Source organism: Akebia trifoliata, chromosome 12, assembly GCF_017979445.1.
Source record: "Akebia trifoliata isolate Shusen 1 chromosome 12, ASM1797944v1, whole genome shotgun sequence".
Taxonomy (NCBI): domain Eukaryota; kingdom Viridiplantae; phylum Streptophyta; class Magnoliopsida; order Ranunculales; family Lardizabalaceae; genus Akebia; species Akebia trifoliata.
In genome coordinates this window covers 30543059-30558870 of record NC_141386.1, presented here as the reverse complement: position 1 = coordinate 30558870, position 15812 = coordinate 30543059, and the positions used below count along the sequence as shown (strand labels likewise).

The 15812-nt window shown below is 37.6% G+C and overlaps 2 protein-coding genes and 1 pseudogene across 2 annotated transcripts; 1 reads left to right on the top strand and 2 right to left on the bottom strand.

Moving 5' to 3' along the window:
- The first annotated feature begins 1269 nt into the window (after window positions 1-1269).
- On the top strand, window positions 1270-2941 carry LOC147389446 (Exostosin family protein). The gene has a single exon (XM_086417827.1). The coding sequence runs from the start codon at window positions 1437-1439 to the stop codon at window positions 2769-2771; it is 1335 nt and encodes a 444-aa protein (XP_086273953.1). The 5' UTR covers window positions 1270-1436; the 3' UTR covers window positions 2772-2941.
- Window positions 2942-3079: 138 nt separating this feature from the next.
- On the bottom strand, window positions 3080-9901 carry LOC147389445 (beta-ketoacyl-[acyl-carrier-protein] synthase III B, chloroplastic-like). Its single transcript, XM_086417828.1, has 8 exons — window positions 9403-9901; window positions 7069-7217; window positions 6428-6564; window positions 5854-5959; window positions 5642-5760; window positions 4328-4392; window positions 3935-4157; window positions 3080-3527 (listed from the first exon to the last, which is right to left on the bottom strand). The coding sequence occupies exons 1-8, from the start codon at window positions 9597-9599 to the stop codon at window positions 3306-3308; spliced, it is 1218 nt and encodes a 405-aa protein (XP_086273954.1). The 5' UTR covers window positions 9600-9901; the 3' UTR covers window positions 3080-3305.
- Window positions 9902-13286: 3385 nt separating this feature from the next.
- Window positions 13287-15245, bottom strand: LOC147389444 (pentatricopeptide repeat-containing protein At1g59720, chloroplastic/mitochondrial pseudogene; annotated as a pseudogene).
- Window positions 15246-15812: the final 567 nt, after the last annotated feature.

Genomic DNA, 15812 nt, shown 5'->3' with positions numbered 1-15812 from the left:
GCCAAAAAGAGGAAAAGCCGCCGCAAATAATGGAGCCGTGGCGTCGTGGGGGGAGCCACTGCCTATCCACCGACACTGCTCACTGTCAAAATCGATAGGTTAGAAGAAAAAAAATAAAAGAATTACCCTTTTAGTAGATCTTGACTTGCCACGTAACCGTTATTCAGTTTCTATACTCCCAGAAGCTGTTTTATTTACCCGATTCCCGTTTCATCTCTGTGCCACGTGGGAATCCACCAAACCACAGATGTAAAAATCTCTGATTTCAGCAAATAGCACCTCTAGATTTTGGAACACATGCCCCTCCAACCCCCCAAAAAGAAAAAAAAAAAAAATCTAAGATTGCCTGATTTATGAAAATTTGTATCATACAAATTGGAGAGATATAAATGGGGGTAGTTTTTTTTTGGGATAAATCTCAAGGAACTTTGACAAGATGTAAGATGTTGGAGTCAAATGACATTTTGAGCAATTTTTGTCCATCTCAAGGAGGCCATTATAATCTAGAAGCCCAACCATGAATTTAAAACTTGGTTTTGCGTCTCATCTTGTCCATGCCTTGTACCAAGTCTTTTCAGATGAGTTTTTTTGATACATTTAAGGTGTTTTGTTAAAAAATTTGAAAAATTAACATGAGATTTTAAATCTTATCTGAAAAATTGACTTATTCGTCTCGTCCATGCCTGATACTAAGACGACTAGGACGATATGTCTCGGTTTTCAACGAGTTTTAAAATCATGAGCCCAACATATTTTGATGACTTCCTATACTTTCAAATTGATGACAAGTACCTTAACCTCATTCTTCTTTTAAACAATAACGAAAAATGAATTTAATGCCTTCATCTTCAATATTTAAAAAACCTTTGATATTTCATCTCAAAACCAATCATTTGAATGTCTACAAGTTTTCATTTTCCCCCTTTTATATGTAAACCTTTTAGATTCTATCTAAAGCAACCATCAAACCTCAAGAACAAGTGTATATATATATATATATTTCTTTTTTTTTTGAGAAGTAGAAGACCCTTAAATCAATGATTTTTGGCTAAAGAAAACATTTAAAGTCAATTTTTTTTCATTAAAGACCAAGGTCAAGGGGCACCCAAAAAAAATCTTTACAAGTGGCAAAGCAGGAGATTTAACTCACAAAAATATCTGATCCACATGACCCGCTCTCATCTCTTTCGGAAAATTTTACTCCACATGATTGCACCACCCCCTCAAAGTCCATAGTTGAAACAAAACGATCCCAAAAACGCGTAAATAATCACTCACTCACTCACGTCCCCCCAAAAACATTAAAAATTTTGCAACGAGAGATTTGTATGTGTATGTAAAATTTGTATGTGTGTGTGAAATCTGATGTTGGAAAAACAGAAGAAAAGTCAGAAACTCTATCACTCTTCTCTCTCTCTCTTTCTCCTTCATCCAGCATGCCCTCCTCCTCTCCTTCCTCTCTCTTCTTCTTCTTCTTTCTCTCTCTCTTCCTTGTATCCATTAATCTAACTCAAACACAATCTGATCTCAACCCAGAAGAATGCACAGATCGTTGGATCCACATCAGAAAACTCCCATCTCGTTTCAATCTAGATCTCCTTATCAACTGTTCCAATTACCCAATTTACGACGATTTCTGCCCTTACTTAGCCAACCATGGCCTCGGCCACAAGACCCATAACCGTTCCCATAGTTGGTACCGTACAGACCCATTCATGCTTGAACTCATTTTCCACCGTCGGATCCTTGAATACCCATGTCTTACTTCTAATCCTCTTCGTGCCCATGCCATTTACCTCCCTTACTATGCTGGCATCGACGCTCTTCGATATCTCTATGGTCCCGATGTCAATTCTAGTTCCCAACATGGCCTCGATCTTTTCGAATTCCTACAACAAGATTCCCCTCAAATTTGGAAAAGAAATGGTGGGCATGATCATTTCTTGGTGATGGCGCGTCCCGCTTGGGACTTCTCTCAGCCATTATCAAATGATCCACCGATTTGGGGAACATCGTTTCTAGAATTGCCCGAATTCTATAATGTCACGGCCTTGACATTGGAGTCTCGGGCGTGGCCGTGGCAAGAGCAGGCAATCCCATACCCGACATCGTTTCATCCTCCAAATCTTGCATTTTTGGAATCTTGGATTGGGCGGGTTCATCGCTCACCCCGTACAACATTAATGCTCTTTGCTGGTGGTGGTGGGGTGTCGTCGTCACCCAATATTCGACACAGCATTCGTGTTGAGTGCTTGAACAGCACCGGTAGCAGTAGTAAGGGTAGTAACATTTCCAAGATCTGTGAAGTTGTTGATTGCTCCAATGGTGTGTGTGAACATGACCCAATTCGCTATATGAAGCCAATGTTGCAAGCAAGCTTTTGCCTTCAACCACCTGGTGACACACCAACACGACGATCAACCTTTGATGGGTTTCTTGCTGGATGTATTCCAGTGTTCTTTGAGGAATCTTCAGCAAAGTTGCAATTCGGGTGGCATTTGCCTGAGGAGCAATATGAGGAATTCTCAGTGTTTATACCCAAGGAGGAGGTGGTGTTGAAAGGGCTGAGGATCGTCGATGTGCTAATGGCGATTCCAAAGAATGAAGTTAGGAGGATGAGAGAGAAGGTAATTGAGTTGATGCCAAGAATTATTTACAGGAGACAAGGAGCCTCAATGGGTTGGAGAGCGAAGAAGGACGCTTTCGATGTTGCAGTAGAAGGAGCCATAGACAGGATCAAATCACGACTCTCTGGAAGGAGTGACAATTAACTTGAATTCTGTTACTCTTCTAATTATTGTTATAATTTAGTTTTTTTTTTTTTTTTGCTTAATTATTTATTTGTTCCAAGTGGCAAATTTATACAAAGGTTGAGTGAATTATATATATTTTTCATTCTTGTAAGTGATAATAAATCAATTACTTGTATGTTACTTTTTCCCTTCTAAGGCTTATATTTCCCTTCCCAGTTTTTTGTGGTGTGTGGAAGATTTTATATTGTTTGATCAAATCCCCTGAATAAAGTTGTGCATTCGATAAATACTTCAATTCAACTTGAAAATGGAGAACTTCCAAGAGATTTGAGACAAAAAAAAAACATATTATTAGGGTGCCCAAAGCTGAACAGTTGGCAAAATCCATAAGAACAAATGGTGGATGTAAAAGCAGCATGATGGCCACCTCCCTCTCCCTGATACATATCAAATGTAAATTGGCAAAAACGAAAATTGAAGTTTTTTTTTTCTTTTCTTTTCTCTTTTTCTATCTTTCTTGAACTGGTCATTGGTCAGAGAAGCATAATCATCTCATCCCCATCTCACAATTGCGGAACCCCATGTAAGGCCAGCCCCAAAACCTGCAGCGGCAATTGTTTGGCCTGATTTCACCTTCCCACTTCGAACAGCTTCATCCAAGGCCAAGGGAATGGATGCAGCACTGGTGTTACCATAATTAGCCAAATTCGATAAAACCCGATCTGGTGAGATATGTAAACGTGTTGAAACTGCATCGATGATCCTCTGGTTTGCCTGCATCAACCATTTGGCCCATTTTATTAGATTTTGCTATCGGCAGTTATGGAATGTTATCATACATTTAGATGACAAAAGGCCCCATTTAGACACTAATACACATTCTATGAATTGTGTTGCCTAATGTAATACCGTTTGGTCCTAATATGCAGACAAGTCGAACCAATTGGATAATCTAACAATGCAAATTAAAATTTTAAGACCACTCAATAAGTTCTCATTGAGGCTGATGGGTAAGATCATCATGATCTCCAATCGATGAGGGGTGGGTGAGGGTAAGATCGGCTCAAGTGCTCAACTCTTGGCATGGGTGAGGATTGGTTCTCCAACGCATGTACTCCACATGTCAAGAAAGAGCCCTTTGATTTTCCTTCCAGAATTTTTTATATATAATACATTAATACCTGATGAAGAAGTAACCAATCGATGTCTGAACTTGTGAGGCCTGCCTTTTCCAGTGCAAACTCGATTGACTGTGGCACACACCGAACTGCAAAGCGGAACACCTCTTTGCCATTCATTTGGATGCATGAGTAAGCGGAGCGTCCTGGGGGGAAGTCAACTGCTGAACCATTAGAGCCCAATACATGGTCTCCTTCATCTTCTTTGATTGCAGCATTCAAGTGCCTGCATTATTAGCTGGGAAGTAAATGCTTGGTCTATTTTTTTTTTTTTTTTGAAAAGTAAAATGTTTGGTCTATTGCAAATGCAAAATTATACGGTTGAAGAAATGAAACAGAAGAGGAGGAGGGGGTGGGGGGTTCAATCTGTTTCCTTAACAAGACATGATGAAATACCTTTGGCCATTCCCATCACTGTGCATGTCGAAAGCAAATAAACCATCATTGTTGCCATCACAAGCCTGCATAGAAATATCAACATTAAAAAGGAATCAACCATGCAAGAACAGTTATCAACTAACTAATTTACAAAAATAAAAGCACATAAATATAAGTTGTATAACTTCAAAAAAGTGGGTTTTTCCACAGAAATCCAACTACAACTAGGGTATGGTTAAGGCAGAGACTAGTTGCCGTGTATACTACTATGGTGAGATACCCATAAGGGAATCTGTTATTGACTTCAAGTTTTGAGCAAATTCCAACATTTAAGGACATCTAAAAAGAGGCTGGATTGGACCACTTGGATCCCAGTGAGAAAGATGTATCTTAAAAACATTCCATGTAAAAAATAATAATAATAAGGAGGGTATTACTTATGAAAAACAAACAATGAAGAATCTAACTTATATGGTATTACTTAAGAAAACCAAATAACAAAGTATCTAACTTAAGGTTGTGTTGGAAAACAGTTATTTTGAACTTGCTATAGAATCAAATCTAGAATAAATGTTACTGAACAAGTGAAATTATTCTCTCATTTCCCACTTAAATTTTCAACCCACCCTAGCACCACCAGCATCTCTCTCAACCCTTTTTGCCCCTCTTTCCTCTTTGCCAAATCCCCTCTTCCATCATCAGGAGAGAGCGATGCTAATAGGCCCATCTCCACGAACCGTCTGATGATGATCCTGATTACGGTTGCATGAGGTATTGAAACCACACCACTTCTACACAGCACACATTGAAACCTACTCCTATTTGTTTCAAATCTTCCTTCCTGACATTCTATGTGCATTGCTAATCTTGGTAAATACTTAGTGCCATCGAAAGATGTGCCACATAACAACATTTGAGGAATACAAAGTCTTCTTTTCTTTCCAACAGAAAGCAATATTAAATCAATACCGCCGAATAAGAAGCAAATAACTCATTCATGGAATGTGGAAAAACAGGATCATAGTTATGCAAAAACAAGAAAGAACTATAATGGGAAATCAAACATGAAGATGACTCCCGAAGAGTTGATATGTAAGCAAAGTTAACCTAATTTCTTGCTGAAATGAGAGAACAAATTACCAAAAATGGTTCCCAATGCATTTATTACAAATTGGAAACAAGCACAATACCAAGAATTAATATCATAAGCTTGAACTGGCAAAAATAAATCTTCAAATATGAGACATAACTTGCCACAGAACAAAGGAAACTATTTAGTTTTTACAAATCCCCATAAATGCTAAACAACAAAGTGGAGCCACAAATACGTACCTGTACAACTACAGCACCAGCAGCATCACCAAAGAGAATACAGGTTCCTCTATCCGTCCAATCAACATATCGGGAAAGAGAATCAGCACCAATTACTAAAACATTTTTAAACCCACCGCCTATAATTTGAACAACGACAGCTTCAGTCATATAAATCATCGAGAAACAGAAAAAAAGAAACTCTTTTACTGCTAAGTATAAGTATTGGGTACCTCTTATATGACAAGCAGCTGAGACTAGGCCCAGCACAAACCCACTACATGCAGCTGTAATGTCATAGGCCAAAGGATTTGTTTTACAACCAAGTGCTCTCTGGATCTGATATTGTTAGAAAAATAATCAAAGTGAGATTTTTGTGCAGAGGTAAACAGCATCAAGCTAAATGTAGGGACAAACAAAATAAGCATGGTTTAAGAAATTGAAAACGAGATAGGTACTCGGGCAGTGGATTTTCAAAGCAACCACCTCATTTTGGAGGAAGCCTTTATTTAATACCCAACAAAGAGGTAATGACAACATTCCCTTCAAGGAGGGAATGGTTTCTAATAATGGATTTATAGCAGTGCATTTAATTATGTTGATTAGTGTGCTATAAAACATAAATGAAGTGAAAAATTACATGGAGAAACATAGCTCGAACTGCACGGAATTCCTCACTTCCTTTCAAATAGATACATATTTGTTGCTCAACTTCAGGTATAATCATAATTTCCATTTTTCTTTATATATTAGTTCATTTAATTTTAGGATGCACATACTCCTAGAACCTAGTTTTCCATGTTATACCTGAGGAGCACTGCCAAAAAGATCCTCTGGAGTAGATGTACACATAAGGATTAGGTCCACATCATCAGGATCAACTTGAGCCATCTGAAGAGCCTTTTTTGCTGCCTCTTCAGCCAAACCTGTCAAGCTCTCTCTCCCTACCAAAGCATAAGCCAACCATGTACAATTGGATATTGGAATAATTAGTGTTCCATGAACTAAGAAGTTTTGGTTGATTGCTAAACTTTGTCCAATTTTTGTTTTTTCTTTCTAATCCAAAAGGAAAAAAAAAATGTTTACATTGAAACAAAGTTCATAATGAGAGACTCAAATGTTGAGCATTGTGGAGAAAGGATAACGTAAGGATACCTGGGGCCACAATTAGATTGGTCTCTCCTAGGGATGGCAAGATATGAAAACAATCTAAAACCCTTACTTTATATCTTGGGAAATAAAAACATGTGGCCAAAGGTCTAGAAAATAACTTATGTATTGGATGATTATGTATCGGATCTCAATGCCCTTATATGTTTGCATGCTACCACATGGCCTCTAAAGAGTGCAGCAGAGGAGTTTTGTTATTTTGTACATTTTGTCACTTTTCCCAGTAAAAGATAAAAGGACAGAAGGAAGGGAGTGGTATGCATTGAGAAAGAAGCTACCTGACAGAATTCGCCGATTACGAATCCCAGTGCGAACAGCTATCCATTCATCAGAAGTTTCAACAATATTTGTTAGATCGTCATTTGAAACCATTAGACTAGGCACCGCCGAGCCACATCCAACCAGCTTGCACCCTTGACTAACAAGTCTGTCAAAAACTTCTCATTAAATGTACGAAAGGAAAACTAAAGTTCAAGTCATACAAACAAGTGTATCATCAAACTCAGTGATGCTCTAGTTCCCGCGAAACAAATTCAAACTGATGAAGATAGAGATGGAGATAGAAATGTTAAAAAACTTGAAAACATGTAAACATATTCCAAACACACCTATCTATCAAATATATATTTTAAACACAGTTTCCTATTAAAAAAAATTCTATCTTTTAAATGCAAGTAAACAATTTCATGCACACACCTGGAGAAGATGTTACATGACATGCGCTTATACGACTTTAAATCATAAGATCTCCAACGTATATAAAACTTTTTCAGATAAATTTTAATTTCAAATTCTTTGTGAAAACTTACATTCAGAAAAATATTTCACAATTCCCCCTTTTTTGGCATGTTCAAACTTCTTTGCGAACAATGCTTTTGCTATGTTTTCTATGATTTCTACGTGTATTCCTACACCATGGTTTGCCCAAGTCACATTTTTAGGTCCTTAGGCAGTTCCAGTTAGGTATAGGAAGAAAAATTCCAGAAAATAAAATTGAATATTGAAGATCAATTACTGGAATAATGGCTAAAGATGGTTGGTTTGCTTTCCATTCACAGGATCCTTAACGTTAGCACCTTAACATGTAACTAGTACATAACCCTTGTCTTTTCAACCGCATTTTATAGATGGTCAAACCCTTTTTTCTTGCTTATCGTGGGTATCCCCACCCTTCAGGTGAGACTAATCCCATGGTCACACACACACCGCCCCCTCAGAAAGTCTTACGTGCAATTGGTTGAGTCGAGGGTCAACCAGACCCTGGAGGGTGCCCCCAAGGAATTCATTGCTTCGTGGGGTTTCGAACACTTGACCTACTGTTCCTGAGGAGCTTATCAAGGCTCGGCTTGCCACTAGGCCAACCCCTTGGGGTTAATAGATGGTCAAACTTACTTATAAAAAAAAAATAGATGGTCAAACTTGATGCAAGGGATATCAACGAAAGTAGAACATGTGCAAATCAGGTCAACTTAACCGAGCATTCACAAGAGCATTCAAAAGTTACTAATGAAAAACCCATGTAAGCTTAAAGTAGAAACCAACCACTCTCTTCAGTCCACAAGAATCAATAATTACCATCATCAAAGCCTTATCTTCAAAATCTAGGGTCGGGTGTACAAATCACATTCCTCCATTCAAATTGAATCTTACTACCTCACTTTACATCCTTTTTGGTCTTCATGACACTCTTCTTTGACCATTCAACTTGCATGTTCCTTCCAACAAGGCCGTTACTGGTTAGTTGTTGCACATGAGCAAACCATCTCAATCAACCTATCCTTAATTTACCGCATATTGGGCTACACCTACATTTCACAAGTGCGTTTATTTATCATTTTCTCTTGGTTTTCCATCCACTGATCTGTCTCAACATCTTCATCTCTACTATGTTCAACAAGAATTAGCAATCATAAGAATATAAAGAGCCATTGAGGAACTCACTAGAATGACCGAATGCCATCATTTCCATGGTATTCGATAATATTGCCACATACGAAATAGGATTAATGATTACAAGATCACCTCAAAGTGTTATTGAAATGATAGCAATATGAACATTTAATAGCGGGGACCAGACCATAAATATTCTTATTACCTCTCTTTTTTCCCCACTCAAATAAATTCAAATTATTGAAGTTTTACTATTTGGAATCATATTTGGGTCAAATTCTTATTAATTTTGGATCGATTATTTGTAAATGCATATTTAAAATTTCGACACCATGTTCAGTTGGACGTTTGATCAAGTAACATCCCTTTTTTTATTGAGCTCCTTTCTTAGTTCTTCAAGATCTCAAATTTAGGTTTTTTTTCCTAGTAAGTGAAGTTATTTCATTGTAATTCGGCCCAAGAACAATGACGGCTTTTACCCAATCGACATTTCCAAATAAATTCCTAAAGAAACTACAGATTGTGATCCGAAATCAACCAAAATGCCATGTTCAGATAAATTATAAGTTGAATACTCCCTAACAGATATATCCATCAAACAGAAATGATTCCAAAATATCCCCAATTCGAATGCACCAAAAACGAAGCTCATTAATGATCCTAAAACCACAAATACACCAATAAATGAGACTCAATAAGAAGAAAATTGGAAGAAAACGCACCTGGGTATGCGAGATTCAGAAGGGGAAGGTCCATGGGCGTGTTTCTCTATACCTTCAACGGCGCTACAACTGAGTACTCTCTTAGTAATTCTTTCAAACGGGTAGAACCCAGATCGAGAAAGACCAAAAGAAGATATATTTCTCTGTCTAAGAGGAGTGGGAGTTGAAGGAGAAACGAACCCATATGCATTGGCCATCTAAACTTACCCACAAAAGATATATAAAGAGAGAGAGAGGAGATGAAGATCAAGATCTCAAGCTTAAATAGGTGAGAGAGAGAATGTGAAAGAAGTTGAGGAGAGAACCCATGAGAGAGAGAGGTAGATAGATATAGAAAGAGAGGTAGAAACGGATAAGCAAAGAAGGGAGAAATCAAAGAACAGAGAGAGACAATTTTGAGGCTTTTTCGAAGCTTCGAAGTCTCCGAAGGAGAGATGAACGTGTCGCCAAACCCAACGAGCGGAAGCTCCAACACAATGGCCTCTCTCTCTCTCTCTCTCTCAAGAGTATTTCAGCACGTGTCGAAAATTTATTGTAGTTGTAGACCTCGGGATTCGTGTAGGTAGTTAATTTCTTATGTCACGTGGCATGTAATGAGACAGATGTAGTGAACCGTTGGTATTTGGCGTATTCTTGGTGAACCTATCCCACCAACTAACAACATCAGTAACTTTACAGCCATATTTTCATCACTCACTCTTAATCAAACCTGATGAAAAAAAATAGTCAAATATTCATGAGAAAGTAAGCCTAAGATGAAAAAAAAACAAAACAAAACTTGCCACGTGGTACTTGAAACGGGTTAAATATATCAAATTTTTAATTGTCATAGGGTAGCAAACTTTATCCCCCTAAAGTCAATTTTGCCAAACTGGAGTACTTGGGTGCAGAATACTCATACTAGCGAGCTAGCTATAAAGCAGTTCAAATGTTAAAGCTTTCAAATCGTGGCCCCACCATCATTTAATGTATAATAAATAATTGAGGATTCTGTATTACAAAAGATGGGCCCTAATGGGCTACTTGGTTTGTGTAGATAAGAACCGCCAGACGGGTCATAATCATAAGCCGATCCTAACGTATCATCAGACTTGGTGGTAGTACTAGTAGTGCAAAAAGTAGAGTCTATATCTCTTTAGGATCATAACATATCATCAAACTCCATAATGTTTTTGTGCCCCTAAGCAATCCTCTTCCCTAATTTAATGTCCTCGGTGCTCACTTTGTGACGACTTCCACCATGAAACGTACATTTTTACACATTAGGTGATGGCTCCTAGACGTATGACTTGGTACTAGATTTACAAAGTCGAAATCCTTTACATTCCCACATCATCGTGAAAAACAATGCAGCTCAGCTTCCGGGTCTTACGCAAATAAGCATTTTGCAAATCACGTAACTTCTGCAAAGGTAACTTAGAGGGGTTTCTCAATAGGACTTTTTGATTAATAAGCTATTAATGTATGTAGATCATGAATATAATATCCAATATGAGCATTAATCTTTAGGGATCATTTGTGAGGGCACGCCCTCACTTACTTATTGTGTGTGATATGTGGACGTTGCACATGTCCCAGGACTAGTCTTTAGACAAGATCATGATCTATGGACTGGGCAAAGCTTAAATATTGGCTTAGTCTATTATTTATAAGGACAACCAATTATAAAAATAAATAAATAAAAAAAACTTTTGCAAAGGTATTTATGATTTATGTGTATTATTTATCCTTTGATTGGATAAGGAAGTAGTCCCAAACATAAAGATGGTAACGACAACGGCAAAGTTTAACTAAACTCGTCCTTAATTATATTTGTTTGGCCTAAACTCACCCGACCTTGAATTAGGTCTGATTTTTATGACCCATCCCCACCCCCTAATAGTTTTTCTATGCCCCCCTTGCCTATTTTTAATGTTAATAAGTAAAAGAACAATGGTGGAGGTTTGAATCTATATATATATTTATATAATCGGGACAAGACGAGGTATATCAAAATCATACCCCTTGAAATCGAATCAATTTTTATTTTGCAATACCATAATCATTTAAAATAGTGAAAATCCCACCCTATAGGGGCGGATTAGGGCGGGGCAGAGCAAAATTGCTATCCCTATCCAGACATATACTTGACTATAAAAGGGGGTGCACAATTATTTAGAGATACATAGCCTCTAAAAATTTTATATGTAATTATGTTGAATTGTTCAATGACTTGATCATCGAAATATACATATAATAGCAGAAGAAGAAAAGGTTGGGATGGTAACCTTATAAGGATAGAGGACCAACAAAGGATTGTAGACTAGGAAACATTAAAATCCTCCCACAACTACTTCTCCTTACCTTGCAGCCATCTTTTTCTTTTGATAACACATTGGATTAGCCAAAAAATTATTTCAAACTAATGAGTATAGTAACATATTTCAAATACAAAATTTCATTTTTATTTATTGAAGGAATGGTCCAAGATTTGGTTTTAAACATAAGGTGGACCACAAAGGTATCACATCTTTTAAATACAAATTCATGTGTGGAGATGGTAATGTAGATAAGAAATGAATGCTTATAAGCAATGTAGATGATCTCAACCAAAGGAGATAGTCAAGATTGTGATCAATTTGCATTAATTGTAGTTTGGAAGTAGGTTTCTGAAGTGATAGAGAATATTCAATTATATTTATATATAAAGCACTGTCTTTATTACCTTTTTAAATATATCAGCATACAATATTTGGTGGCACTAACCAAGTTATTTTAAATAAAATTGACAAGTTATTTGGTACCATGTTACCCGCCTGAACCTGGTCCAAAAGCATGCCCAAATCCACCCTGAAACCAAAACCCAAACCGGATCGAACGTGGCTTTGTCCGGTTTGGCTATGATTTCAAGTACCTAGAACCCGGCCCATTTTTTACCAATTATCTGTACCTGATACTCGTTACCCAAAATCGTACCTGATAGTCGAAAAATTCAACAACAACCCCCCCCCCCCTCCCAAAAAAAAAAAACCAGTCATAATACCGTTCATATTGAGATTTATTTCTATATATGATTTATTTTTTGACTATTATTATTTAGATTAATACACTCTATTTTTTTTTTATATAAAATTTTTTAATGTAAAATTTATATATTTATAAATTTGAACTTTAGTTTAGAAACTAAAGTATTTATATGATTAAAAAAATTTAATCATTTTATTAGATTTAAACTTTAAAGTAAACTAACCTATTTATATAACTTATAATATTTTAAAATTTTAAATTTGATATATTTATTATATGTCTCAATCTGTACTCAAAAAATCGGGTTTGGGTAGGTTATGAATATACCCTTTGCTACTTACCCATACCAGAAAATAGTGGGTTCAGTTCCAGTTCCATGTATACCCGATCCGTACATGAAAAATCGGGTTGGGTTCCAGAACTGAATGTACACTCTCGGTAGGGGGGTTAATGGGCAGGGATGGGCCATACTAAACCCTATCTTATCCAACATAGTTGGGCATTGATATCGCTCGGTACTAACCACCTTTGATCGAGATAGGCTCATATCTGGCTGGATAAGTGATTCCATAAAATTGATTAGGGATCTTGTCCTCCCTCCCCATGGAGCTATATTGATAATGGCTCGGATCAAACCCAAAATTTGGTCAAACCTGATCCGATAACTTTGAAGGATTTGGATCATAGATTTGAGTATCGGTAAGGTTTTGAATTATTAACATATGGGATCAAGGTTTTGAATTATTAACATATGGGATCGATTATGAATCTATCATATCCTGATTGAATATGGCCCGATCTGATTAGTCTAAAACCCATTTTCTTCAACCTACTCAACTCAACATGTTCTCATTAGTCTGGTAATATAAGAGATTCTAACGATTGACAAAACATCTATTAGGCTTCTTTATCTCAAATATATAAAAATTGTTTCAATTTTTTGGAAAAATATTTGTTAAGTACAAAAAATAAATAACAATTGAAAAACCTATAGAAAATTACCAATCACCAATAATCCTTACAAGAACAAGTCCCATCAACAAACCTATGGAATCGAACACGATCCCTAACAATGATCTCTCGTTCGTAAATTTTGCTTATGATCTTTGTCACTTCATGGCAATCCCCACACACTCTCAGGTTCTTCACCACTCGAATCACCACTGAAGCTTTCATCTTCAATAGTCCATATGCAATAGCCAACCTCTCACTATGCTCACAAAGAGCCCCTTCTTTCTCTTCCTCTCCCACATCATGTAAAACAGCCGATGTCCATGGATCGTGCCCAGCACGACGAACCCGCTCCGCTATGTCCCTCAACACTTCCCATATCTCCTTTATCTCTGGGTGTGATCTGTCACCCACCACAAATTCATGTACAAACCCATCAAACTCGATCGAACTACAGCCAGGAATCCCTTTGATTCCATTCTCCTTCATTTTCTTCCTCACATCACTTACTTTCTCCCACTGAGAACTCGATGCATATAGGTTGGACAAGAGCACATAATTTTCCGGGTTGAGTGGCTCTAGTTCAAGTAGCCGCTCGGCAACAATCTCCAGTTTTCCTGAGCCACCTTTCTTCTTGCAACCCACTAACAAAGTTCTCCAAATAATTGGATTCGGTATAATGGGCATGGTCTCGACAAACCTATATGCCTCTTCGATAAGTCCAGCTCGGCAAAGTAGATCTACCATGCACCCATAATGCTCCATCAATGGCTCAATTCCAAATTCAAGCATATTTGACCAATATCTCTGGCCCTCGGATACCAACCCGCTATGGGCACAAGCGGATAAAACACCTATAAAAGTTACCTGATTAGGTCTCACATTGGCTTCTTGCATCCTAGAGAATACCTCTAATGCTTCCTCAGCAAGCCCATGAATTGCTAACCCCACAATCATTGAACTCCAAGCTTTGGTATCTCTGTCAGGCATTTCATCAAACACTTTTTTCGCTCTTTCGATGCACCCGCATTTAGCATACATATTAACAAGTGCAGTACTGAGCACGAGATCGACAACAATGACATGTTTATCGATAAATGCATGTATCCATTTACCCAAATCCAATGCCCCGGACGTCGCACAAGCAGTGATCACACTAACCATGGTAACCTCGTCCGGACTAATCTCCGCCTTCTGCATCTCTCTAAACAGACTCAAAGCCTCATTAACAAACCCAATTCTAGCATAACCACTAATCATCGTGCTCCAAGCAATCAAATTTCTCTCAGGAATTTCATCAAACATGTTTCTTGCTAAACCAATTTCTTCGCATTTCGCATAGAAATTCACCAATGCGGTTTGCACAAACTGGCTTGAATCCAACCCGTGTTTGAAAACATGGGAATGAATCTGCCCACCTTCTTGAAAAGCTGAAACAGTTGCGCAAGCTTTGAGAACGAATGCTAATGTGAAACTGTTTGGGTTCGGGTAACCACGTTTAATCAATCTTTTATAGAGAAAGATAGGTTCTTTGGATGCGTTTAGGATTTGGGAGCAACCCCGGATCATAGAATTCCAGGAAAATATGTTTGGGTTTGGGATTTGGGAGAAAACAGTTCGGGCGTAGTGGATGTCGCCCAGAGAGGAGAGTGCACAGAAGCCAACGATTTTGCTTAAAGCGTAGGATTTGGAGGAGAAGGGGAGAGTGGATTTGAGGAGACGGGTGTGGATTTGGCGGAGGACTCTCATGTTTGGACATTTTTGAAGCAGTGATGCTAAGAATTCTTCTTCTTCGATTGCCACTACTTCTTCCACTCTTGCTCTGTTCATAGGGGATCCACTCCCTACTCATGCTTCTAATGTTTTTATGTTTTTTTTTTTTCATTTTCAGGGTTTAAGGTCTTAGGTATAAAACGACGACTCGGAACTCGGATGACTTGGAGAGAGTCGGTCGGTTATTTCTGGTGACCCAACTCTAAAATTCGTTTGAAGCAACTCTCTGAGTCAACGCGGAAAGTTGATATAATTGACTCGGATATCATCAAGTTGGGTTAAAATCCACCGAATTATAGTGCTAAATTAATAATTTTCTATAAAATAAATAAACAATATTTTATAGATTTCAAACATTAAAAAAATCAATAAACTTATTGTAGACACCCCAATTTAAAGGGGTCCAACTCGAAAATGACTCAAAAATATATATGTTTATTAAAAAAATCATCAACGGGCTTAAGGGTCCAAATCTTCAAAAATTACTTATTTTATTCAAATAATGGTCTAGGGCTTCTTTGCTTGGCCTATAGTCTAAATATGGACAACCTCCCATCATAAACATATACCTTCACCACCTCACTTCTCAACCCAATCAAATTAAACCCAAACCTAACCTAATAAATCCAACCTAACCCCTAAGCCCAGTAGGCTTAGACCAACCATAAATCCAATCCAAT